Below are 25,047 nucleotides of genomic sequence, written 5' to 3' on the forward strand. Positions count from 1 at the left end.
CGTCTTACTCACGGTTTTCGGCGTTTCTTCAGGATCGAGCTCGTCCGAGTCCGATTCATGGATGGAAAAGCTTTCTTCTTCCTCCTGGAAACGCCCTTGTCCTGTAGGCGCCGACGCCATCTGCAGTCTTCTTGCTCTTTGGTCTCTTAATGTCTTCCTCGACCGAAACGCTCGACAGGCTTCACAGGTATCCTCCTTGTGCTCTGGTGACATACACAAGTTACAGACCAGATGCTGATCTGTATATGGATACTTGTTATGGCATTTTTGGCAGAAGCGGAATGGGGTCCGTTCCATCAGCCTTGAAGAGACACGTGGCCGGGCCGACCAGGCCCCGACGGGGGGATCGAAAAAACCCCGAAGGGCCACCGGAGCTCTTCAAAAGTCGGTGTCCATCTGTTATAACCAACCCGATACCAAACGCAAACAATACCGACGATTTTTCTGAGATTCTAACTAACTTTCCGACTCGAAACACGGAGCGAAAAGGAACACGTCCGAACCCGATGGCGGAAAAAAAACAATCTAAGATGGAGTCGACGCCCATGCGCAATAGAGCTGAAATGGGAGGAGTCCCTCGATCTCGTGACTCGAAAAGACTTCTTCGAAGAAAAACAACTTGTAACACTGCGAGCCCAACACCAGATGGCGGGATGTGCACAGCATGTGTATCTGCAGCTACACAGGCCACCGAACATATATATATATATATATATATATATATGCACATATGAAAAAATTTCCCCAGAGCGGGGAGGCTTGGGCGGGTGTAAGGAATCTGCAGCTAGATAGAGTCTCTACCAGATACCTCGTTACCGAAGGTAATTAAGTTGTTCATCTGATAGAGACTTCTAGCTGCAGCTTCCTTACCTTAGAATAGATACCCAAGCTATTACCCATGGTGGTGGGTCTGAAGGAGATTTTTTTTTTTTTTTTTTTTAATATAAGAAAGTCCTGCAAGACAGAACGGGCAAAATGCCCCTCTCTCCTCACCTGGCTATCCAGGCAGTAGTGCTTCGCAAACGTGTGTAAAGAAGCCCACGTTGCGGCCTGACATATGTCCACCACCAGTACGCCACGTGCTAACTCAGTCGTAGCAGCTTTCCCCCTAGTGGAATGAGCTCTCAAGCCCTCAGGAGGCTGCTTCTTCGCCAAAGCGTAGCATATTTTTATACAGAGAACGACCCAGCGTGAAATGGATCGTTTCTGTACTGCCCGAGCCTTCTTTGCACCAACATACCCCACAAAGAGTTGGTCGTCCACCCGGAACTCTTTAGTGCAGTCAAGGTAGAACAATAACGCTCTTTTTGGGTCCAGTCAATGGAGACGCTCCTCTTCCTTAGAGGGATGCGGTGGTGCAAAGAAGGTGGGCAGGGTGATATTTTGACCCAGATGGAAAGGGGTCACCACCTTGGGGAGAAAAGAGGCACGAGTTCTTAACATCACCTTGTCAGGATATAGCATTAGATAAGGAGGTTTAGAAGATAAAGCCTGCAGCTCACTCACTCTCCTGGCAGACGTAATTGCCACCAAAAAGGCTGTCTTAATAGTGAGCAGCCGGAGAGGACAGTTATGCAAGGGCTCGAAAGGAGCACACATAAGGAAGGTAAGAACCAGATTAAGATCCCACTGGGGCATAACGAAAGGCACAGGCGGGAACAGATGTACAAGCCCTTTAAAAAAACCTCTGTACTATAGGTGATTTAAACAGAGATGGTTGATCAGGCAACTGAAGAAAAGCCGATAAGGCTGCAAGATAGCCCTTGAGAGTCCCCAAGGAGGAACCCTGCTGGGCGAGAGACAAAATAAACAAAAGGATGTTAGACAGAGAAGAAGAAAGAGGATCAATAGACCTCTCTGAACAATAAGAAACAAAACGTTTCCAACAGCAGGCGTAGATCGACTTAGTAGAGGGACGCCTGGCTGCCAGAATGACATCACAGACCTCTGGAGGAAGGTCATAAACCATCAACTGTCGCCGCTCAATCTCCATGCATGAAGGCGCAGAGTTGACAGGTTCGGGTGGAGAACCTTCCCCTGCTGCTGCGACGGATGATCCTCCCGAAGAGGCAGCCTGATTGGAGGACCGATGCTCATTTTGAGAAGCTCTGGATACCAAACTCTCCGTGCCCAATCCGGAGCCACAAGGATTACTTGGGCCCGGTCGTTCTTGATTTTCTTGAGAACTCTGGGCAGAAGTGGTATAGGCGGAAAAGCGTACAGGAGGCCTGAACTCCACTCGCGACGAAAAGCGTCGCCTAGCGATAGCCCCCTTGGAAACTCCAACGCGCAAAACTGCTGACATTGCGCGTTCTCTGCGGAGGTGAACAGATCTAGCCAAGGCTCTCCCCACTGCTGAAAGAGTCCTTGCGCCACCTCCGGTTGGAGACACCATTCGTGATCCTCTAAGCATATTCTGCTGAGTTTGTCTGCTCTGGCGTTCAGAGAACCTGTCAGGTGTTGAACCACCAGGGTCATGCCCTGCTGTTCCAGCCATGTCCAGAGGCGTAAAGCCTCTTGACAAAGGATCCACGACCCCACACCGCCCTGCTTTTTGCAGTACCACATTGCGGTAGTGTTGTCCGTGAACACCTGCACCACCTTCCCTTTCACAACAGGAAGAAATGCTTTTAATGCTAACCGGATTGCCCGAAGCTCCAACAAGTTGATGTGGAGCCCGGATTCCCGCCGGAGACCAGTGACCTCTGATCTCCACCTCCCCCAGATGGCCGCCCCATCCCAGAAGTGACGCATCTGTCACTACCGTTAGATCTGGTTGGGGAAGAGAGAGGGGTCTGCCCTTGACCCACTCGCAGTTCACTAACCACCACTGCAGATCTTCCGCAGCCCTCTCTGAGATCTGAACCATGTCGGTAAGATTTCCCTGATGCTGTGCCCATTGGAACTTCAGGTCCCACTGCAGAGCCCTCATGCGCCATCTGGCATGCTTGACCAACAGGATGCAGGAAGCCATGAGTCCCAGCAGCCTCAGAGTCTGTCTCACCGAGATCCAGGATAGAGGCCGAAACATCGGAATCATAACCTGAATATCCTGAACCCGCTGATCGGGAGGATAAGCCCGATACTGCACTGTGTCCAGAACAGCTCCGATGAAAGAGAGCTTCTGAGAGGGAGTCAGGTGTGACATCGGCACATTTATAGTGAACCCCAGCGAATGCAGGAGGTCCGCCGTCATCTCGAGGTGGGTGACGAGAGCCTGGGGCGTAGGAGCCTTCAACAGCCAATCGTCCAGGTAGGGGAAGACTGAAATCCCTGACCTGCGCAAATGAGCTGCCACCACCGCCATCACCTTTGTGAACACCCGAGGGGCACTGGTGAGACCGAAAGGGAGCACGGTAAGCTGAAAGTGCTCGTGGCCCACCTTGAACCGCAGGTAACGCCTGTGACTTGGCAGGATAGGAATATGGAAATACGCATCCTGCAAATCCAACGCTACCATCCAGTCTCCTTGGTCTAGGGCAGACAAAACCTGAGCAAGAGTGAGCATCTTGAATTTCTCCTTCTTGAGGAAGAGATTGACGTCCCTTAAATCCAAAATAGGGCGAAGGCCTTTTCTCTTTTTGGGAATCAGAAAGTAGTGGGAATAACAACCACTGTCTACTTCTGATATCGGGACTCTTTCTATGGCTCCCTTGGCCAAAAGAGCCGTAACTTCCTCGCGGAGCAAAGCTAAATGGTCCTCCATCAGCCATTCCTTTGAGGAGGGATAGAAGGAGGGAAAGACTGGAAGGGAAGGGAGTAGCCCTTCCGTATGATCTGCAGAACCCACTTGTTCGTAGTGGTGGAAAGCCAGTGAGGGAGATGAAAACGAATCCTCCCTCTAACTGGACGGACGTGATCCTGCAGAACCACACTAGGAGGGCTTGGGCGCAGTGGAGGGGGGCTGTGTGGCGGTCGATCTCTGGCCAGATCCTCTGGGCCTGATGGTACCACGATCACGTCCTCTTCCGGGATGCTGTGAAGCCTGAGGACGGTGGCTAAATTGTGGCTGGCGTGGCACCACGCCCCTCCCGAAGCCTCGGAAGGGGCGAAAGACAGACTGCTGTCGTTGAAAGGCACAAGGATCTGGTCGTAGCTCGAGAATCCTTGAACCTCTCAAGCGCGGAGTCTGCCTTTTCGCTAAAAAGGCGAGAGCCATCAAAGGGCATGTCCATCAAGTTGGACTGGACATCCCCTGAAAAACCAGTAGAACGTAGCCAGGCGTGGCGACGAAGGGCCACTGACTATGAAATCGCTCTGCCCAGCTAGTCGGTCGTGTCCAAGCCACACCGGATTGTAAACTTGGCTGCATCTCTCCCATCCTTTACAGCCTGGGTGAGTGTTCCGTACGCCCTCCGGGACCTGGGGCAGCACTTGCGCCACCGTATCCGATAAAGTATGGGAATAACGGCCCAATAGGCAAGAGGTGTTTACAGACCTCAATGCCAGGCTGTAGGAAGAAAACATCTTCTTCCCAAGCTGATCCAGCCTCTTGGATTCCCATCTCTGGGGGAGCGGAAGGGAAGGCACCACGTGAAGTAGAGGCTTGGACAGCCAAGCTCTCAGGAGTGGGGTGTTGTGTCCGGAAACTAGGGTCGCTGGGAGCAGGTCTATGGCGGCGGCCGACCGCCCTATTCACAGGAGCCCCTGTGCTGGGTTTGGACCACGTACCCAGAAGGACGTCTGTAAGAGCCTCATTGAAGGGCAACAAAGGTTCTGATGTTGACACCCCCGGCTGAAGCACTTCTGTCAGGATATTTGTCCTGACTGGCACCGTAGGCAAATCTAGGTCCAAGACCTCAGCTGCCCTACGCACCACCATAGAGAAAGAAGCCCCCTCCTCCGTAGCCACATTAGGAGGAGAGAGCATACCAGTATCTGGAGATGTGTCCAGTCCACTGGCCTCCCCTAGATCCACATACCAGTCCTGTTGCACTCCTGATTCTAAAGGGTTCTCAGACCCCTCCCATTCCTCTTCTGCGTCTGGCTGTTCCAAATAATGCTCAGACAATGATCTGGGCCGAATCGGCTCTGTCGAAGTCGTACGACGTCGCTCCGGATCATCCGGAATAAGGATGGGGCTGCCACCGGTGGGCGCCGGTGGCGGAATCGTTGACGTCGGACCCGGCGCCGAAGGAGGTCGACTGTGAGAAACCGGCGCCGGTCCAGATCCGTTATCGGATCCTGAGGTCCCCAACAGCGCCGAAGCTGCCGGCGTCGAATCCAAATGGGCCCCTGCTGACCCCGAAGATCCACCCGAGGGTACAGCCCGCTCAATGACGAGACACATGGCCTCGTAAAAATCTTTAATTTGAGCGGGGGTCGATCCGGTCCCCGGAAAGGGGGGAAGACGCGGAGTCGACCCTGGCGACGGCTCCGCAGAACCATGCTCGGAACGTCGACGTTCCCTAGACGCCTCGTCGGTCGACGGGCGTGGCGAAGATGAAGTCCGCTTGGACGTCTTCTTCTTGTGCTTCTTACCTTCCGATGACCTCGAATGCGAGGAAGAGGACTTGGGGCTCCGGGAGCGGTGCCGCGAACTCCTCCTACTGCGAGACCGTGACCTCTGCGGAGTCGCGCCGACCGAAGACAATCGGAGCACGAGGTGTAATAGTGGTCTTTGTCCAAGCACCAAAGACAAACTCGGTGCGGATCCGTCACCGACATGGTGCGATGACACGCACCACACGGCTTGAATCCTGTCTTTCTCGAAGACATGACTCCAAACAGTCAAAAAAGCGTCTACAAACCGTCGAAGCAGGGTAGCTCTTTCCAAAACTGCGCTTAACCGGCGCGGAAGGAAAAGAACTGACGTACGCACGCCGAGACGGCATCTATATAGACAACCGTGACGTCAGACGACTCCAACGACGCACACGGAGTTGGTCGACGCACGTGGATCTGAACGACGCCGTCCGATGCGCAGGGTACTGCTCCCAAAAAACTCCGGATTTGAAGCTGACGCCAGGGAATTCTAAAGTAAGTAAGCTGCAGCTAGAAGTCTCTATCAGATACAATATTCAGATTCCACGAAGGAGGAGGTGGTCTGAATGGAGGAAAAACCGTGAAAAGTCCTTTAAAAAACCGTTTGATTAAACGAGAGGAATACAGCGAGGCAGAAGCGTCCGAGCGCCTGTATGCTGCTATTGCCGCCAGATGTACTTTAATGGAGGAATGTGCCAGGCCTGCTTGTGCTAATTGCAATAAGTACAGCAATATTTGTTCCTGTGGTGAAGATAGTGGGTCAATCTGTTTCTGATGACACCAGACAAAATCGTTTCCATTTGCAAGAATAAGCCTTGATAGTGCTATCCTCTCTAGCTCTGGACAAGCTGTCCCTACACTCCTGTGGTATATTCAGATGTGTGAACTCCCATTGCCCAGGAGCCACGCAGACAATCGCATCGACTGAGGAGCCGGGTGGCATACTTTTTCATTGTTAGCAATTGTGGAAACAGTTTTAGCGGAATGTGAGGCTTGATTGATAGATGAAGAAGCTCCGCAAACCAGTGTTGGCGAGGCCAATACGGAGCTATCAATATCAGAGTGCACGGCTCTGCCTTCATCTTTGTGAGGACTCTTGGGATCAATGGAACTGGAGGAAAGGCATAAGCAAAGATGTCTGATCAGACTCACGAAAACGCATTCCCCCAAGATCCCTTTTGGTGATGCCAGCTTGCAAAGTACTGGCATTTGGCGTTCCCCCCTGTTGGCAAACAGGTCTATTGTTGGCATTCCCCACTGGGAAAAGATGTAGTTCACTATCGACTGGTCCAGCTCCCACTCGTGGCAGCTCGATCTGTGTCTACTGAGCGAATCCGCTATCTTGTTCTCTATCTCCGGCAAATGCACAGCTGTGAGTGTGATGTCTTGCTGCGAGGCCCAATTCCAAATTCTCTGGGCTTCTCTGGAGAGGGTGAGAGATCTCGTGCCTCCTTGTTTGTTGAGGTAATGCATCGTAGTGGTGTTGTCTGTTCTTATTACTACGTGTGATCTGATATTTTCGGGAGAAAAGCCTGCAAAGCAAGGTACACTGCTCTGAGCTCTAGCAGATTGATATGCATCACTGTCAATTGTGGTGGCCACTTGCCACTTACTTGAAGATCCTGTAGCATGGCTCCCCAGCCTTCCAGGGATGCATCCGCAGTGATGGTCCATGGAGCCGGACGATGTAGGAACGAAAGGCCGATGGACAGAAGATGCCTTTGAGACCACCATGTCAGAGCTTTGGCTATTGCTGGGGTTACGTGTATTCGATCCTCGAAGCTTCCCGAAACCTGGAGTCATTGACGATTTAGTTGCTCCTGTAACAGGCTCATCATTAGTCTGCAGAGAGGAACCAGAGGTATGCATGATGACATCATGCCCAACAGTGATTTGAACATGCGGACAGAAACACAGCTTCTTTTCTGTATTGATTTTGTTAGTGTCAGTAACCTTTGTTGCCTGTCTACTGTGGGACACGCCATGGTGGATTGCGTGTTCAGGTTTGCCCCTAAAAAGGTGATACTGCATGCTGGCAGAGGTTTGGACTTCTCCCAGTTGATGGTTAGGCCTAGATTGGTTAGCAAGGAAACGCACCTTGTTGATCTGCGCGCTCTTGCGTAGGTACTTGCTTTTATCAGCCAATCGTCTAGATATGGAAAAAGTCGGTGTTTCCTCCTCCTGAGGAAAGCTGCGATTGGCGCTATACATTTGGTGAATATCCTGGGAGCTGATTTTAGGTCAAAGGGAAGGACACGAAATTGAAAATGGCTGCCGGCTACAGTAAATCTCAGGTATTGTCTGTGGGCAGGGTGGATGGGAATGTGGAAATATGCATCTTTTAGGTCTAGTGTAGACATGAAATCTCCCTGGTTCAGACGCAGGAGGACATCTTGAAGGCTGATCATGCGGAACGATTGCTCTTTTAAGTAGATGTTCAGTTCCCGTAGATAGAGGATCGGCCTCCAATCTTTCCACTTTTTGCGAATGAGGAAGAACCTGGAATAAAACCCTCTTCCTTGCTGTGATCGAGGTACCTTCTCTATAGCTCCTTTGAGGAGCATCTTGTTGATCTCCTTTTTGAGTTGTTGTGGATATCTTGAAGGAGTCCTGCGGGGAGGATTGGAGGGAGGCAGTTAGGTAAATTCTAGAGTGTGGCCCTGGTTCACTAACTGGAGGATCCACTTGTCTGATGTGATGACTTGCCATTGTTTGAGGAAGAGGGATATCCTTCCGCCTAGAACTAAAGGAGGAGAGTTGGGTGTAGCTGGCACCTCGGATGCATCAGGCTCTACGAGCCAAGTCTTTAGCAGGGCGAGTTGAGCATCCCCTACTGCCAGATCTACCATAGGCTGCTTGCGGCGGCTGCCTTTGGGGGTAGTATTGACGGTACTGTTGAGAAGAGGAAGGATAGGTGTAATATCTATACTGCTGATATCCTCCTCTATATGAAGGTTGGCTACGTCCTCTAGCTCGAAAGGAAAGCTTTTGAAACTGGAGAGTTCCTAATGACCGTGCCGTATCAGTGTCAGACTTAATGGATTGTAAAGCCTCGTCAATATGTTTGCCGAATAACGCCTGGCCATCGAAAGGCAAGTCTAAAATCTTATTTTGCACTTCAGGCGGGAATGAAGTGGCCTTTAGCCAACCTTGTCTTCTAAGAACAGCTGCCCCTGCGAGCTGTCGAAATGCAGTCGTGGCTATGTCCACTGCACAGTCAATGAGTTCCACTGACGTGCGCTGGCCTTCTTGCAATGTCTTGTTTGCCTCTGATTTTCCGTCCTCTGCAACTGGCTAATATGTGGGGCGCTGTCTGCCTATAGCTGCCTGTCAAACCTGGCTAACACCGCTAGTGAGTTAGCAGCTCTTACCACTAGGCTAGCCATAGAGGAAAACCTCTTTCCAATGTTGTCTAGTCGTCTACCCTCTTTGTCTGGGAGTGCAGAAATCGGGGCAGACGGATTTTTGATGAGGATGCCCAGTTAGACATGCCAGTGCATCGTCCGGTGCCTTGTACTTCTTGTCTAAGCGAGGCAGTACTGCTGTGACAGTAGCAGGATTGTGCATGACTTTTAGGCCTTCTTCCCATAAATAGCTAACCAGCGGAAAGAGCGCACAGATTTTTTAAACTGCTCTTTAAAATCGTAGAGGAAACAGTCTGTTTAGATGGCACTGGCAAAGCGAAACGCTTAGCTGCTCTTTCTAGGAGATTGTGAAACCCTCCAATGTCGTCTGGTGGGGACTCCACCTTTGATTGAGAAGGAAAAGGGGGAGCAGGGATTATGTATTCATCCCACTTGGAATGAGTGTGCAGGAGCTCCCCTTCTTCGTGATCCCCTTCTGACATGTCCGTATCCTGAAGCAGCGTCATATCCGGAGTAGCCACGTTTGTGAGAGGTAAAGAAACTGGTCTCTGACGTGGAGTGGTAACCCCAGAGACAGGCGATGGAGGAGGTTGCTCCCCTTGAGGAGGAAAATGGCTGCTGTAGTCAGCTAACATTGCTCTGAGGTCAGACAATAAGGAGGATGGAATGTATGCCCCCTGTTCATATTGTTTGTCTTCTCCATAAAATTGAGGGTCATAGGATTCATCAAACTCATCTTCTTCTTGATACTTGACATTCAATTGTGATGGACTATGGGCTGCTCCGAATGGCCCCTCGTTGTCTGAGTCTTCATCTCCCTCTATCAGATGCACTGCAATAAGGGAGGTCACCTTACTAGGTGAGGTATGCTTTGGGGTCAGTATCTCATGAGCTTTTTGATGTTTTTCTCCCGTCGACGGTGTCGTCGATGGCGCAAACATAGACTTAGTCTGCGGCAGTGTCGTAGATGCTGAGCGCATGGAGATTTTGATGGATGACAGCCTCACCGACGAGTCTACTGTCGACGACGGTAAAGCCGATACCGTCATAAGCGCTGTCGATGATGATGAGGTGTAGACGTTCTTCGACAAGGACGTCGTCGATGCCGCTCTCGTCGACGGTGGAGCACTTGTCGTCGATGTCGTCATCGTCTGAGCTGCCGTCGACGGTGGAAATGTTGAAGTCGTCATTGCCGTTGGAAAAGCACTCACCGTCGGTCTCGTCGACAATGACTCTGACGTCGACTGTGCCTTTTTTGTAGAGGTAGAGGACGGTCTCTTGAAAGGCACAGATGGAGGGACAGAGGATGACTTTTTATGCCTTAACTGCTGGCATGACCTCTCCCCCCTTTACTTGACGTTTTTTGAGGTGAAGTAGATGGGCTGCGGCCCTTGTAAGACCCTGAAGCTGTCTTTTTGCGGGCTTTTCTTAAGTGTTGGGAGGGAGATCTTGTGTCTGATCTCGCCCTCTTTGATGACTTTTTAGTTATTGAAGAGTCATCACTATCAGAGTCAGAAACTGGATTCTCTCTGTATTAAAGTTTTTGCAGGCAAATCAATAATCTGCCTCCCCTATCCTTAGGAGTCTTAGAGGAAAAGGTATGACAACCTTACAGTCCTTGGCTGAAAGGTCTGGATAGAGGCAGTATATACAATCCTGGTGAGGGTCTTCAGAATGTAGTCTTTTCTTGCCACCAGTTTTGCAATTTCTGAATAAACCCTTCTTCTCCTTATCAGACATGTTGAAGATGTTTTTCCAATCAGATCAGAGAAGTTTTTCTCTGAGAAAAATATGTTTAAGCTAGTTCAAAAGGTGTAAAGAAAGAGCAGAGCTCTGTGGAGACTCCCTAGCACGACGTGCAGTAGAAAATCTGAGGTGCTGAGCTTCTCTCAGGAGGTTTCTAGAGGGTGGTGTCACCTGATTGGTGGATGCTCAAGTTTGGTCCTTTTCCTAAAATGACTCTGATAGACTGTTAAATTGAAGAGGCCTAGGGCCCTTTTGTTTATATATTTTGACACTACTTGTGTAATTTGTACCGGGGGCTCCCATCTCGACGACAGGGAATGATTCAAGCATGTAAATCTATGAAAGTTCCAATACTGGAGTAAAGCACACAACTGCTGGGACCTGGTTGGCAGGATCCCAACACACACACAATCAATGTAACATCAAATGTCAAGCAAAGTAGTGGGGCACTGCAACAAGGGGCCGGTTTCCTACAGTCCCCTATATCAGCCCTGCTCTGTCACTTCTGAGGTAGAACTAAGTCAATGTGGGGCAGGATAGCGCCATTTACTGGCATGTGAGAACACTACTGTGAAAAACTTCCGGAGTCACTCTGACAGCTGGGGATTATTCTAACGGAGAGGAATCTGCATTTATAACTAGCTATTAGAAATTTGCAACATACAGTATTTCCTCCAGTCACTTACAGTACATAAAGCAGATATGAAAAAACCTTATAAAATAATTCCGAGAATGCAATTCCTCTGGCAAAGAATACATGTTTAAGATATTACCTGGTGTGGGGCTCCAGCAGGAATAAACACTGCATCTCCCAGGAACTGCACGATGGCCCAACCTTGAACACCATATTCATCATGGAGACGTTTTCGCAAGACCTGGTCCAAGTACCAGCTTTGGTCATGGATTGGATCATGGTCTGGAGGGTTTTCTTGCCCTTGCTCTTCACCAACCTTAAAATCAAGAAATAATATTACAATTAAACTGCATATAATCAGTAAAAGCATACAAACGAATAGCCTGAAAGACATGAGGGGTGCTCTATAAAATTGGAATCTTGTATAGATGTGCATGCTATATGCATGTCAAGCAAATACTCCTCAGTAGAAAATCATGATGCCTGTAAACAGAGCCTTGAAATAAGTCAGTTTTGTGAATACATTTAAGCTTAATTTCTGCCACACACCGCTCTAGCAGCGACCTCAAAGCACCAACTAAGGTCAGATTTTCAGCAAGTAAAAATCATTAGCACCAAATCTCAATGGTAGGGTACTGGTTACAAAGTAATCTAGAAGATACTAACCTCTAGTAGTATATTTCTTCTTCAAAACTAGGTATATATATAGACTCATGTACCAACCAGCAAATATCTAGGAGGTTCAAGAGGCAGGATGTGAACAAGATTTTCAGAACCATCTGTGTAACTGGAGTGTCTACAATTGCATCCAGAGAGCAAAGCTGAGATAACAGCCACCAGAAAAGCAGATTTTTCACAAAAGAAAACACTGAATGCATAGACCCAATGGGCAAATAGGTTACATTTCCAAGGGGTTGGACCAGCTTAAAACACCTGTAGCAGGTCAGTAAGACTGAAATCATAGAGTGCATGGTGCAACAGTGCTATGATTGCTGAGAGTGGCTCTAAAAGATGCATTATTCTGCACAACTCAACAGGTATGGAAGAACTTCATGCAGCACTACTGTGATCAGGAGCAGAGTTTTCCACAACGAACATGTAGGTGTATCTAGGAGCAGCTCTACCTGTAGGACGAACATCCTGACCAAGTAATAATTAAACTGCATTGACACAGGATGACCCAAAACTTCAGGTCCTAATGATGAGATGCAGAAAGCCTGTTGTCATTGGGGGCATCTTCTGCAGCAGTTGAGGGATCAATTTTCTTAAAGTCAATGTCAGGATGCCTTTAGTGGGCAATCATGTAAACAGGGGAGACACACAAGGTGATTCCTGAAGACTTGAGACTCCCAATCTGAAATTGAAGGAGAAATCCTTCAATTATATACCGTCTCTCTCCTGAATTTTTTTTTCTGGTTATGCAGAATCTCTGGTGTGTGGATCAGGTCAGAAAGAGGTAATAATGGGTCCGATGCAGGAGGCTGCACTTGGGCCTTGCTTCCTTAGTCCCTAATCACAGACTTTACTGATAGTATGAACTATTCAGAGACTAATCCATAGGATGGGCCCAGTCACATGGGACTGCATCCTTCTGTTGACACTTCTCTCTCATCGGCAAGGTATTATTTCTCTTTTTTGACAATTCCAAAAACATTCTACTTCAATCTGTCTGCTCCTCCTTTCTCTTCACTATTCCCCACATACTCCTCCTTCATTATGTGCCATTCCGAGTCTCTTAGCAGTTTGGTTTTCTTGAAGTTAAGCGTGATGTCATAGGGACAGACATCACAGATAGTAGCAAAGATAGGAATATTGCTGGGGAAGATGACAGGATTTAGTGCTAAGGTGCTCCAATTTGCTGCTGAGGACCCTGATAGAGTATGCATCACAGGAGAGGGAGGAAAATAGGGACAAATCTGAGGGGCCGTTTGAGTGCAGCGTGCCATTGGATAGTTCAAACGAGGTGGGGTTCAATATAGGGATGAGGAGAGAAAAAGAAAGGCGAGAAGGTAAATCTCCAATGAAGTATGGGGTAGTTATGTGTTGGCTTTAAAACATTCCCTCTCCCGTAGCTTTCAGAGATAAACGGGGCATGTACAGTTTCTTGTGATTTTTTTCTTGACCAGCCCAACTCGTGTGTATTCAAAGAGCACCATTCTCAAGGTATTCTAGTCACATCTGGGCACATCATGACCTCAAAGGCTCCAAATGAGTGTAGTGTACAGAGATGTTTCTCTAGTCATAATGGATCTTATGCTTCACAATAGATTATTTTTAGACCCAATACACCTGAAATTTCACTCGTAATAAAGGAGCGCGATGAAAATGCTCTGCAATAAATCCTGCAGGCAGGAGAGCTTCAATGAAGATTAGAGCCAGCACTATACGCAGAGGTCCATGTACTCATTACATGTGAAGCAAAGAATCTTACCAGTTATTGTGGCTGAGTGTGAGATCAATGAGATAAGCTGGATCGTGGTCTAGAAAGTTCAACAGATGTGTAAAATAGCAACAAAAAAAATAGTTTTAATGAGAAGTCCAAACATGAAGTGAGGGTCTTTTCAAATAGTTAGTACATTTTTAAAATTCCTTAACTAGATAATCTGTCATAGAACATAGGCCAAAAGAACTCTACAACAACACTGACACCTAACGCAGAAAATGAAAACTTCTAAAACCAGCAATTTAAAATCTGGTGTACAGCTTGAAGCACAAGAGTATCTGTGAGTGTCCTGGTTTATTGACTCTTACGTATATACCCTGCATATACCACATAAGTTTCAACAACTGTTGAAGCTAAGAAGAACCAGGGATAACAAGAGCATTAGTAATAGAAAGAGAAGAAACTAGTTACTTACCCGTAAATACAGTTTTGGCCTTAGAACTAATCTAGATTTTCACACTGGAACCTTCTAATGGTTGAATTTAGAACCATATGTCTACAAAAAAGTAACATTTATTTTGGGTATCAACCATATATCAGAGCTAAGGCCTCATGAAACCTGATCATCAGGTAAGTAAACAGTCATAAAATAGTGCAAACAGTGAAAAACATCATAGGCTATAATGGGCCTAGGGGCAACACAAACCATATACTAAAATAGTGGAATGTAAATGTCTGTTTCCCACCTAGGCAAGAGTAGTGTGTAGAGGGGCACTGGGAGTGTAAGAAAACACCAAATGTAAGTTAAGTGCCCCACCCCATAGGCCAGGAAAACAGGAGTAAAGTACAGCAAGTTTCCTCAGGACACACTAGGAGTCATGTTAAAGGATTATGCAAAAAACAAGCAAGACTGCAAGACACCAACGATGGATTCTTGGACCTGAAGACCTGTGGAAAGAGGAGACCAAGTCCAAAAACAGATGAAGAGTCCAGTAAGAACAGGAGCCCCTGCTAACCTGGATGAAGGAGAAAATGCACCAAAGACAGCTGCGGATTCCTGCTTGGTGCAAGAGATGTCACTTTAGTCGTTGAATGCAGGCTGATTTTCGACGGATTCCGCCAACAAGGCTTGGCTCACACAAATGTCGCGAGGAGACAGAGGGGGCTCTCAGCACTTTAGAGAGCCCTCAGAAGACCAGGCAGCACCCACAGGAGTCCCATGACAAGGGGACAAAGCAGTTACAGAATGTGGTCGTCACAGGACTACACAAAGGGATCCCACGCCACCGGAGAACAACTCAGGGAGCTGAGCGTCGCAGGATAGAGTGCTGGGGACCTGGGCTACGCTGTGCACGAAGGATTTCTGGAAGAAGCACACAGAAGCCCTAGGAGCTGCAAAACACGCAGTGCACAGGGGTACTGTCTGGCTCGGGGAGGCAAGCCCTTACCTCCACCAAATTTGGACAGCTGGACCTTTGGACAGTCAGGATCACTTCGGTCCACCACCTATGTTCCAGGGATCACACTCGTCAACAGGAGAGGACTGCTAGAATGCCAGTTGTCGCTGCAAAGAGGTGCCTGCTGAAGTAGTGAAGTGACTCAGTCACTCCATGGGAGATATCCTTCAGTCCTTCTGGTGCAAAATGAAAACAGGCAGCCCTCAGAGTGTGCACAACCTGAAAACTGTTGCAGTTGCTGGCAGGAGCAGAAGTTACAGAGTTGCAGTAGCCTTCTTGGATACTTTGTTGCAGTTGTAGAGTTCCTGGAGCAGTTCTGGGGTTTATCTGACGGTAGAAGGTGAAGCAGATGTTGCAGTGGAGACATGCTGGAATCTTGCAAAACCGAATCTGAGGAAACACCCACACGAGAGACCCTAAATAGCCCTCAGATGGGGATTGGCTACGTAACCAGGTATGAACCTATCAGGAGGGGTCTCTGACGCACCTGCTGGCACTGGCCACTCAAATGCTTCCAGAGTTCCCTGACCTTCGTGAAAACAAGAGGTCAGAACCCAGGGACACTCTGGAGGAGCTCTGGGCACCACCCCTGTGGTGGTGATGGATAGGGCAGTGGTCACTCCCCTTTCCTTTGTCCAGTTTCGTGCCAGAGCAGGGACTGGGGGTCCCTGAACCGGTGTAGACTGGACTATGCAAGGAGGGCACCATCTGTGCCCTTCAAAGCACTTCCAGAGGCTCTGGGAGTAAACCTCCCCCATGCCTGTAACACCTATTTCCAAAGGGAGATGATTTAACACCCCCTCCTAAAGCGAATGCTTTGTTCTGCCTTCCTTCCTGGGATTGAGCTACTCAAGCACCAGGAGGGCAGAAGCCTGTCTGTGAGGTAGCAGCAGCTGGTGCTGCAGTGCAAACCTCAGAAGACTATGGCATTACTGGGGGTCCATGGTGCATGGAATTGGACCCCCAATACCAGAATCAGATTGGGGGTACAATTTCACAATCCTAGAAACCTCACATGGCCATATTTGGAGTTACCATTGTGTTAACCTATATGTAGTGCACACTTATAATGGTGTCCCCGCACTCACGAAGTCCGGGAATATGGGCCTAGACGATGTGGGGGCACAGGGTCGGAAAGTTAGACATAATGGTGACTTATAAGTGAGCTGGTGCAGTGAAAACGGCTGTGAAATAGTTCTTACACTATTTCACTCAGGCTGCAATGGCTGTCCTTAAGAGGTGTTTGCATGAGCTCCTTATGGGTGGCAAAAGAAATGCTGCAGCCCATAAGGATCTCCTGGAACCCCAATGCCCTTGGTACCTAGGTACCATTTACTAGGGACTTATAAGGGGGGTCCAATATGCCAATTTGGAGTGGAATACCAGGTACCAGTATGTAAGTAAAAATTTGGAATCAGAGAGATAAGCACAGGAAGTAAGGAAATGTCTCCTTGGCATGGTTACCCACTGATGTTTTGCCTTTTGTTGATGCCAGTTATGACTGAAAGTGTGCTGGGACCCGGCTAACCAGGCCCCAGCACCAGTGTTCTTTCCCTAAACTGTACCTTTGTTACCACAATTGGCACAGCCCTGGCATCCAGATAAGTCCCTTGTAACTGGTACCCCTGGTACCAAGGGCCCTGATGCCAGGGAAGGTCTCTAAGGGCTGAAGCATGTCTTATGCCACCCTGGGGAGCCTCACTCAGCACATGCACACTGCCTCACAGCTTGTGTGTGCTGGTGGGGAAAACATTACCAAGTCGACATGGCACTCCCCTCAGAGTGCCATGCCCACCTCACACTGCCTGTGGCATAAGTAAGTCACCCCTCTAGCAGGCATTACAGCCCTAAGGCAGGGTGCACTATACCACAGGTGAGGGCATGTGTGCATGAGCACTATGCCCCTACAGTGTCTAAGCAAAACCTTAGACATAGTAAGTGCAGGGTAGCCATAAGAGTATATGGTCTGGGAGTTTGTCAAACACAAACTCCACAGTTCCATAATGGCTACACTGAAATCGGGAAAGTTTGGTATCAAACTTCTCAGCACAATAAATGCACACTGATGCCAGTGTGGGATTTATTTTAAAATGCACCCAGAGGGTATCTTAGAGATGCCCCCTGAATACCAGTTCGACTCCTAGTGCTAGGCTGACCATTTTCTGCCAGCCTGCCACAACCAGACGCGTTTCAGGCCACATGGAGAGAGTGCCTTTGTCACTCTGTGGCCAGGAACAAAGCCTGTACTGGGTGGTGGTGATTCTCACCTCCCCGTGCAGGAACTGTAACACCTTGTGGTGAGCCTCAAAGGCTCATGCCTTTTGTTACAGCACCCCAGGGCATCCCAGCTAGTGGAGATGTCCGCCTCTCCGGCCACTGCCCCCACTTTTAGCGGCAAGCCTGGAGGCGATAATGATAAAAACAAGGAGTCGTCACCCACCAGTAAGGACAGCCCCTAAGATGTCCTGAGCTGAGGTGACCCCTGCCTTTAGAAATCCTCCATCTTGAGATTGGAGGATTCCCCCAATAGGATTAGGGATGTGCCCCCCTCCCCTCAGGGAGGAGGCACAAAGAGGGTGTAGACACCCTCCAGGACAGTAGCCATTGGCTACTGCCCTGCCAGACCTAAACACACCCTTAAATTTAGTATTTAGGGGCACCCCAGAACCCAGGAAATCGGATTCCTACAACCTGAACTAAGGAGGACTGCTGACCTGAAAGCCCTGCAGAGACAACGGAGACGACAACTGCTTTGACCCCAGCCCTACCGGCTTGTATCCAGACTCAAAGAACCTGCACAGCGACGCATCCGACGGGGACCAGAGACCTCTGAAGCCTTAGAGGACTGCCCTGAACTCGAAGGACCAAGAAACTCCTGTGAACAGCGGCACTGTTCAAAATCAGCAACAACTTAGCAACTTTCTTGCAACTTTTAAAGACCTCACTTTTCCCGCCGGAAGCATGAGACTTCACCCTCTGCACCCGACACCCCCGGCTCAAGCTCCAGAGAACCAATACTACAGGAAGAACTCCTAGGCGACTGCGACCTCACGAGTAGCCCGAGACAACCCCCCTGGACCCCCACAGTGACGCATGCAGAGAGAATCCAGAGGTCCTGCCTGAAACAAGGAACCAGACGCCTGGACCAAGCACTGCACCTGCATCCCCCAGGACCAGAAGGAACAGAACTCCAGTGCAGGAGTGACAATTAGGCGACCCTCTGCCTAGTCCAGTTGGTGGCTGGCCTGAGAAGCCCCCATGTGCCCTGCCTGCACCGCTAGAGTGACCCCCGGGTCCCTCCATTTGTTCCTATCACAAACCCGACGCCTGCTTTGCACACTGCACCCGGCCGCCCCTGTGCTGCTGAGAGTGTGTTTTGTGTGCCTACTTGTGTGTCCCCCAGTGCTCTACAAAACCCCCTTGGTCTGCCCTGCGAAGACGCAGGTACTTACCTGTTGGTAGACTGGAACCGGAGCACCCCTGTTCTCAATAGGTGCCTATGTGTTTTGGGCCCTCCTTTGACCTCTGTACCTGACCGGCCCTGTGTTGCTGGTGCGGTGACTTTGGGGTTGCCTTGAACCCCCAATGGTGGGCTGCCTATGCCCAGGAACTTGGACTTGTAAGTGCCTTACTTACCTGAAAAACTAACCAATACTTACCTCCCCCAGAAACTGTTGATTTTTGCACAGTGTCCACTTTTAAAATAGCTTATTGCCATTTTAACTAAAACTGTGTATGTTACTGCTCTAATTCAAAGTTCCTTACTTATCCGTGTGGAATACCTTGCATTTTATGTATTTACTTCAAATCTTGAATTTTGTGGTTCCAAAATAAATTACGAAAATATATTTTTCAATATAAAAACTATTGGCCTGGAGTTAAGTCTTTGAGTGTGTGTTCCTACTGCCTGTGAGTGTACAACAAATGCTTAACACTACCCTCTGATAAGCCTACTGCTCGACCACACTACCACAAAATAGAGCCTTAGTATTATCTAATTTTGCCACTATTAACCTCTAAGGGTAACCCTTGAACTCTGTGCACACTATCTCTCACTTTGAGATAGTATAAACAGAGCCAACTTCCTACACTGGAGGTCTGGTTAGCAGGACTCCAGTGACAGTCAAGTATACTGACAAAACAGTAAAACATACTGACATTTAGGCCACAAACTAGGTGCAGTGGGGTCCTGACTAGCAGGATCCCAGTGAGACAGTAAAAACACACTGACAAACATGCCAAAAATGTGTGTGTGTGGGGGGGGGGGTTAACCATGCTAGAAAGAGGCTACTTTCTCACACAGTTGCCACATAGTTTAAACACACCTTCGCTAATCTCTTATGTACACACTGAAGGAGGAAAAGAAGCACAAATTGGAAGCATATATCCTACAGTACCCATTCTTCTCACACCTCTCAATAAGAGGGAAGAAATTGCTTTTTAGTGTATGCAAACATGGGAAGACATTCACGCTGCCTAAGAAATACTTAATTGTAATAATAATTTTGAAGCTTGGAACACTTTTAGATTCTGATCTACCACTGGCGTCCTTTTTTTATTCTACTATAAAACAGTGCTCACATATTGCCTTAGATTTTGGTTACTAGTGTATATTTTGTGTATAATACTTACCTCCTAAGAGTATAGCCTCTAAGATATATTTGTCATTGTGTCACTAATATAAAGTACCTTTATTTTTGGTAACACTGAGTATCGTCTTTCTTGTGTGTAAGGGCTGTGTGCCTACAGTGGTATTGCAAGGGCTTTGCATGTCTCCTAGTTCAGCCTTGGCTCCTCTGCCTACAGCTACCTCTGAAGAGCCTGGCTTCTAAACACTGCCTACATTTCACTAATAAGGGATACCTGGTTTAAGGTTTAAGTATCTTAGGTACCCACTACAAACCAGACCAGCCTCCTACAAACTGTGCAACATTCCTTTAATCAGATACTGTCCACACAGGTCAGGTTTACAACAAAGTGTTTTAATGGCCACAGAATAACACAACTGGATTGTTTGCACTATCCAGTGGGGAACAGAAGCCTTTGAAAGAGCTTGTCCTTTGTGGTACATGCACCACAATCTAAAGAACAAGTTACCTTCAGTAAAGCCTTATCTGTTAGGCACACTAACTGGCTGCAGGTTCCTTTGCTTAGAGTATCCCCAAGATGTTACAGTGGATCTGGAAAAGTATTAGTGGTGCCCCTCCGCTCCAGTAGGTGGCATGGAATGTCTCTGTGTCATCGTTGTAGGCATCATTTGTGGTGTGCACAGTGCCTAAATAGGCACCAGCCAAGGGTTCGGACATTAGTTTCTTTTCACAACTATTTCGATGCCAGAATGAAGGAGCCATATCAGAATGCTAATCAACCAGTGTGCACATTCTACAGGCTGACAAAAACAGTTTCAAGTGTGTGGGGGATCTGCGGGGAGAGATGTGGGTGTATTGGGGGTTGTTAGTTAAGCAGGCTGGCTCCTTAAATAGTGTACACCTATAGTTGAGGCACCCTGTACAGATTCCAGGCAACCCATAGTGATAGTGTAGGCAGCTCTAGATAACCAGATTTGTCGTAACGGTAGCTGTGGAGAACAGCTAAGGTTTATCCAGGAGGGTGTAAAGCGGTTGCAAATACCACACAGGAAAGAACCACACCATTGTCAGAAAAGGAAACGGTTACTTTCCTAGTAAACTTCTGTTTGTGGCATGAAGAGCTCTAGATTCACAGACTTTGCATAAGTCTGCCATCTAGTGTTGAGTCTGGAGTGCTACAAGCTGTTTTTGTGCGAAGAATCTTTTTGAGTTACAGGATCAAGTGAATCCTCCTCTCTGTGATACTGCGCATGGACATCAAATCCTTTGTTAGATTGCTTTTTTCTCCACCGTCGGGTGCGGGCAGGAGTTCCTCTTGCTCTGGTATTCCTTTGGCTCGGTCTATCCTGCACTCTTTTTTCTGTCTCTCAGCGTCGGTATTTTACTTTGAAAGGGTTTTTTAATATATTTTGTATTCGGTCTGAATTTTTGCACCGGGAGTTGGTTTACCGCCCTTCGGGGAGTCTGCGCCTGTCTCGGGTTTACACATCCATATGGGGTCTGTCTATGCATGGAACAGACTCCGTTTTGGTTCTGTCCTCGATGCCACTCTAAATTCCCAAGCCGAAATGGCTGAAAGATACCTCTTAAATGTGTCCAGAGCAAGCCATTGTCTGGCTGAAGAAAACATAAACAAAAACACTTCAGAAAGAAGGGGGGGGGGGGGGGGGCGTAGAAAATGGGTCAATTTGTTTCTCAACTCATCAAGCCAGAAACTTATAACAGACGAACGAGTTACTTACCTTCGGTAACGACTTTTCTGGTGGATACATTAGCTACCTGTGGATTCCTCACCTAATGAATACTCCCATGGCACCAGCATTCAACGGAAATCTTCTTCCTAGTCTCTGCACGTCGACGAGGACGTCACTCTAGCCCACGCGACGCCGTCTGACGTCATACAGGCAATAAGAGGTCCTCGACGACGTGCCGACGTCAGTACCAACATTTTTTACGTGCATGAGAACAACCACCCAATGCAATTAAAGAGCAAGGCAACATCCCATAACCTTGTAAAATACACAATATTGCAATGAATAGCTGTGAATTTAATATAACGAACAAATATATGCAAATCATGTATGTACACAAAGATATATACATATATATATACAGATAAATATACACAAGTATCCATATATACAACGTCTATTGCAACCTTGAAGACCAAGAGGAGCGCACTCAAGGATTACTTGGTAAGACCAGAAAGGCAACGGGGAGGCGGGTGGGACCGTGAGGAATCCACAGGTAGCTAATGTATCCACCAGAAAAGTCGTTACCGAAGGTAAGTAACTCGTTCTTCTGATGGATACAACTACCTGTGGATTCCTCACCTAATGAATAGAGTCCCAAAGCAGTACCACGCCTGGTGGCGGGTGCCTAAATGGTCAAACCAAGAAATCCTGCAGCACTGACCGTGCAAAATGGCCGTCCCTTCTGACCTCAGAGTCCAAACAGTAATGTTTCGCAAAAGTGTGAAGGGACGCCCAAGTTGCGGCCTTGCAGATGACACCCCTGGCCAAGGCCGAAGTGGCCGACTTAGCTCTGGTGGAATGAGCTCTAATGCCCTCAGGAGGGTCCTTCTTTGCCAAAGAGTAACAGATTTTAATGCAAAGAACCACCCACCTGGAGAGTGTTCTCTTGTGGACTGCCTTTCCTCTCCTCTTGCCCACGTACCCGATGAACAGCTGATCCTCCAGCCTGAAATCCTTTGTTCCATCAATAAAGAAGCTCAACGCCCTCTTTGGGTCCAGACGGTGCAGTCTTTCTTCCTCTTTAGAAGGATGAGGCGGAGGATAGAACGTGGACAAAGTAATTGTCTGAGCCAAATGGAAGGGTGAAACAACCTTCGGGAGGAAAGCAGCCTTGGTCCTCAACACCACCTTATCCCCATAAAAAGTTGTATAAGGGGGCTTTGCCGATAAGGCCTGCAACTCACTCACTCTCCTTGCATATGTTATAGCTACCAGGAAAACTGTTTTTATAACCAAATACCTTAAGGGGCAAGAATGCATAGGCTCAAAAGGGGACCCCATAAGGAAAGTCAGGACCAAGGACAAATCCCATTGCGGCATAACGAATGGTTTTGGAGGATATTTATTTAGAAGACCTTTCAAGAATCTGATAACAATAGGGGATTTAAATAACGATGGTTGGTCTGGAAGACAAATGAAGGCTGACAAGGCCGACAAATAACCCTTAATGGTAGCCACTGCACAACCTTTCTGCGCTAGAGAGAGCAAAAGACAAAACGTCCGATAGATGAGCATGTAAGGGATCAATCTGCCTCTCTCCACACCACGCAACAAATTTAGACCACCTATTAGCGTAGATAGATTTAGTGGAGTGTCGCCTGGCCGCTAATATAACATCCACTACATCAGGCGGGAGAGAGAAGGAACTCCGGTTGCCCCGTTCAATCTCCAGGCATGTAGGTGCAGACTCTGGAGGTTGGGGAGTAAAACCTGCCCCTGCGACTGCGAGAGGAGGTCTGCCCTGAAAGGGAGACGGAGCAGAGGGCACATTGAGAGTTGGAGAAGGTCGGAGTACCACACCCTCCTTGGCCAATCCGGAGCTATTAAGATGACTAGCGCCCGGTCTTGGCGAATCTTCCTCAATACTCGAGGAATCAAGGGTATGGGAGGAAACGCGTAAAGCAACTGGCCGCACCAGTTTATTTGAAACGCGCCCCCCAACGCTCCCTGCATCGGATACTGGAGGCTGCAGAATAACGGACAATGCGCGTTCTCCAGAGTGGCAAACAGATCTACCTGAGGAAACCCCCACCTTTGGAAGATCAAACGGGCTTGATCTGGATGGAGACGCCACTCGTGGTCTGCCGAGAATTGGCGACTGAGACCGTCCGCACGTACATTCAAGACCCCGGCCAGAAGATTTGCTACCAAGCAAATCTGATGGTCCTTTGCCCAGGACCATAGTCGAAGAGCTTCTCTGCAGAGAAGGTACGACCCTACTCCTCCCTGTTTGTTTATGTACCACATCGTGGTAGTATTGTCCGTCAGGACCTGTACCGACTGACCACGAAGGGAAGGGAGGAAGGCCTTGAGAGCCAGACGTATAGCCCGTAACTCTAACAGATTGATATGAAACATCTGCTCCTCTGGAGACCAAAGGCCTTTGATCTCCAGATCCCCCAGATGAGCTCCCCACCCTAGAGTGGAAGCATCCGTTATGACCGTGGCCACTAGTGGCGACTGCGCGAACGGCTTTCCTTGTGAAAGATTGTTGCTCGCAATCCACCACTTCAAGTCCACAGCAGCATCTCTGGAGATCTTGACAGCACCTTCTAGATCTCCTTTGTGTTGAGACCACTGCCTTCGGAGGCACCACTGAAGAGCCCTCATGTGCCAGCGAGCATGCGTGACCAACAGAATGCAGGAGGCAAACAGACCGAGCAGACGAAGGACCTTGAGGACTGGAACTACCGCTCCATTTCGAAACATTGGAACCAATTCCTGAATATCTTGAATCCGCTGAGGCGGAGGAAAGGCTCGACTCAATGTTGTATCCAGTACTGCCCCTATGAACAGGAGGCGCTGAGAGGGCTCCAGGTGAGATTTGGGCTCGTTCACCGAAAAACCCAGGTCGAACAACAACTGAGTCGTTGACCGCAGATGATGCGACACAAGCTCCGGCGACTTTGCTTTGATCAACCAGTCGTCCAAGTAAGGGAATACTGCTATCCCTTTCCTTCTGAGCTCTGCCGCAACCACCGACATCACCTTCGTGAAGACTCGAGGTGCTGAAGTAAGACCAAACGGAAGGACCGCAAACTGATAGTGCTGCGATCCCACCATAAAGCGGAGATACTTCCTGTGTGACTTGAGTATCGGGATATGAAAGTAAGCATCCTGCAAGTCGACAGACACCATCCAATCTTCCTTGTTCAACGCCAAAAGCACCTGAGCTAGGGTCAGCATCTTGAACTTTTCCTGTTTGAGGAACCAATTCAAGATCCTCAGGTCCAGGATTGGTCTCAACCGACCATCCTTCTTGGGAATCAGGAAATACCTTGAGTAACAACCTCGACCCCTTTCCTGCTCTGGGACCAACTCTACCGCGCCCTTTGAAAGGAGGACTTGTACCTCCTGTTCTAGCAACAGGAGGTGTTCTTCTGAACAATAAGATGGGCAGGGTGGGATGAGGGGCGGGAACTCGCGAAAAGGAAGGGTGTAGCCTTTTCCCACAATATTGAGAACCCAAGTGTCCGTTGTAATAGTCTTCCACTTGCGGAGAAAATGCTGTAATCTTCCCCCTACAGGAGAGGAGTGAGTGGGAAATGGTGGAAGCCTAAGGCTGCTTTCCCTGCTGCACCCCTCCAGAGGACGAGGAAGAGGCAGAGTGCTGCTGAGAGGCTCCTCTGGTGCGG

At 48.6% G+C, this 25,047-nt stretch overlaps 1 protein-coding gene across 2 annotated transcripts in view; it reads right to left on the reverse strand.

Annotated features, from left to right (window-relative positions):
* KDM3B (lysine demethylase 3B) overlaps positions 1–25,047 on the reverse strand; it is an 892,876-nt gene that overhangs the window by 78,693 nt on the left and 789,136 nt on the right. For both annotated transcript variants that reach the window (XM_069244431.1, XM_069244432.1), the window contains exon 22: positions 11,369–11,545. In XM_069244431.1, the coding sequence (XP_069100532.1) occupies positions 11,369–11,545 (177 nt within the window). The remainder of the gene's footprint in view (positions 1–11,368; positions 11,546–25,047) is intronic.

This window comes from Pleurodeles waltl, chromosome 7 (genome assembly GCF_031143425.1).
Source record: "Pleurodeles waltl isolate 20211129_DDA chromosome 7, aPleWal1.hap1.20221129, whole genome shotgun sequence".
Classification (NCBI taxonomy): Eukaryota; Metazoa; Chordata; class Amphibia; order Caudata; family Salamandridae; genus Pleurodeles; species Pleurodeles waltl.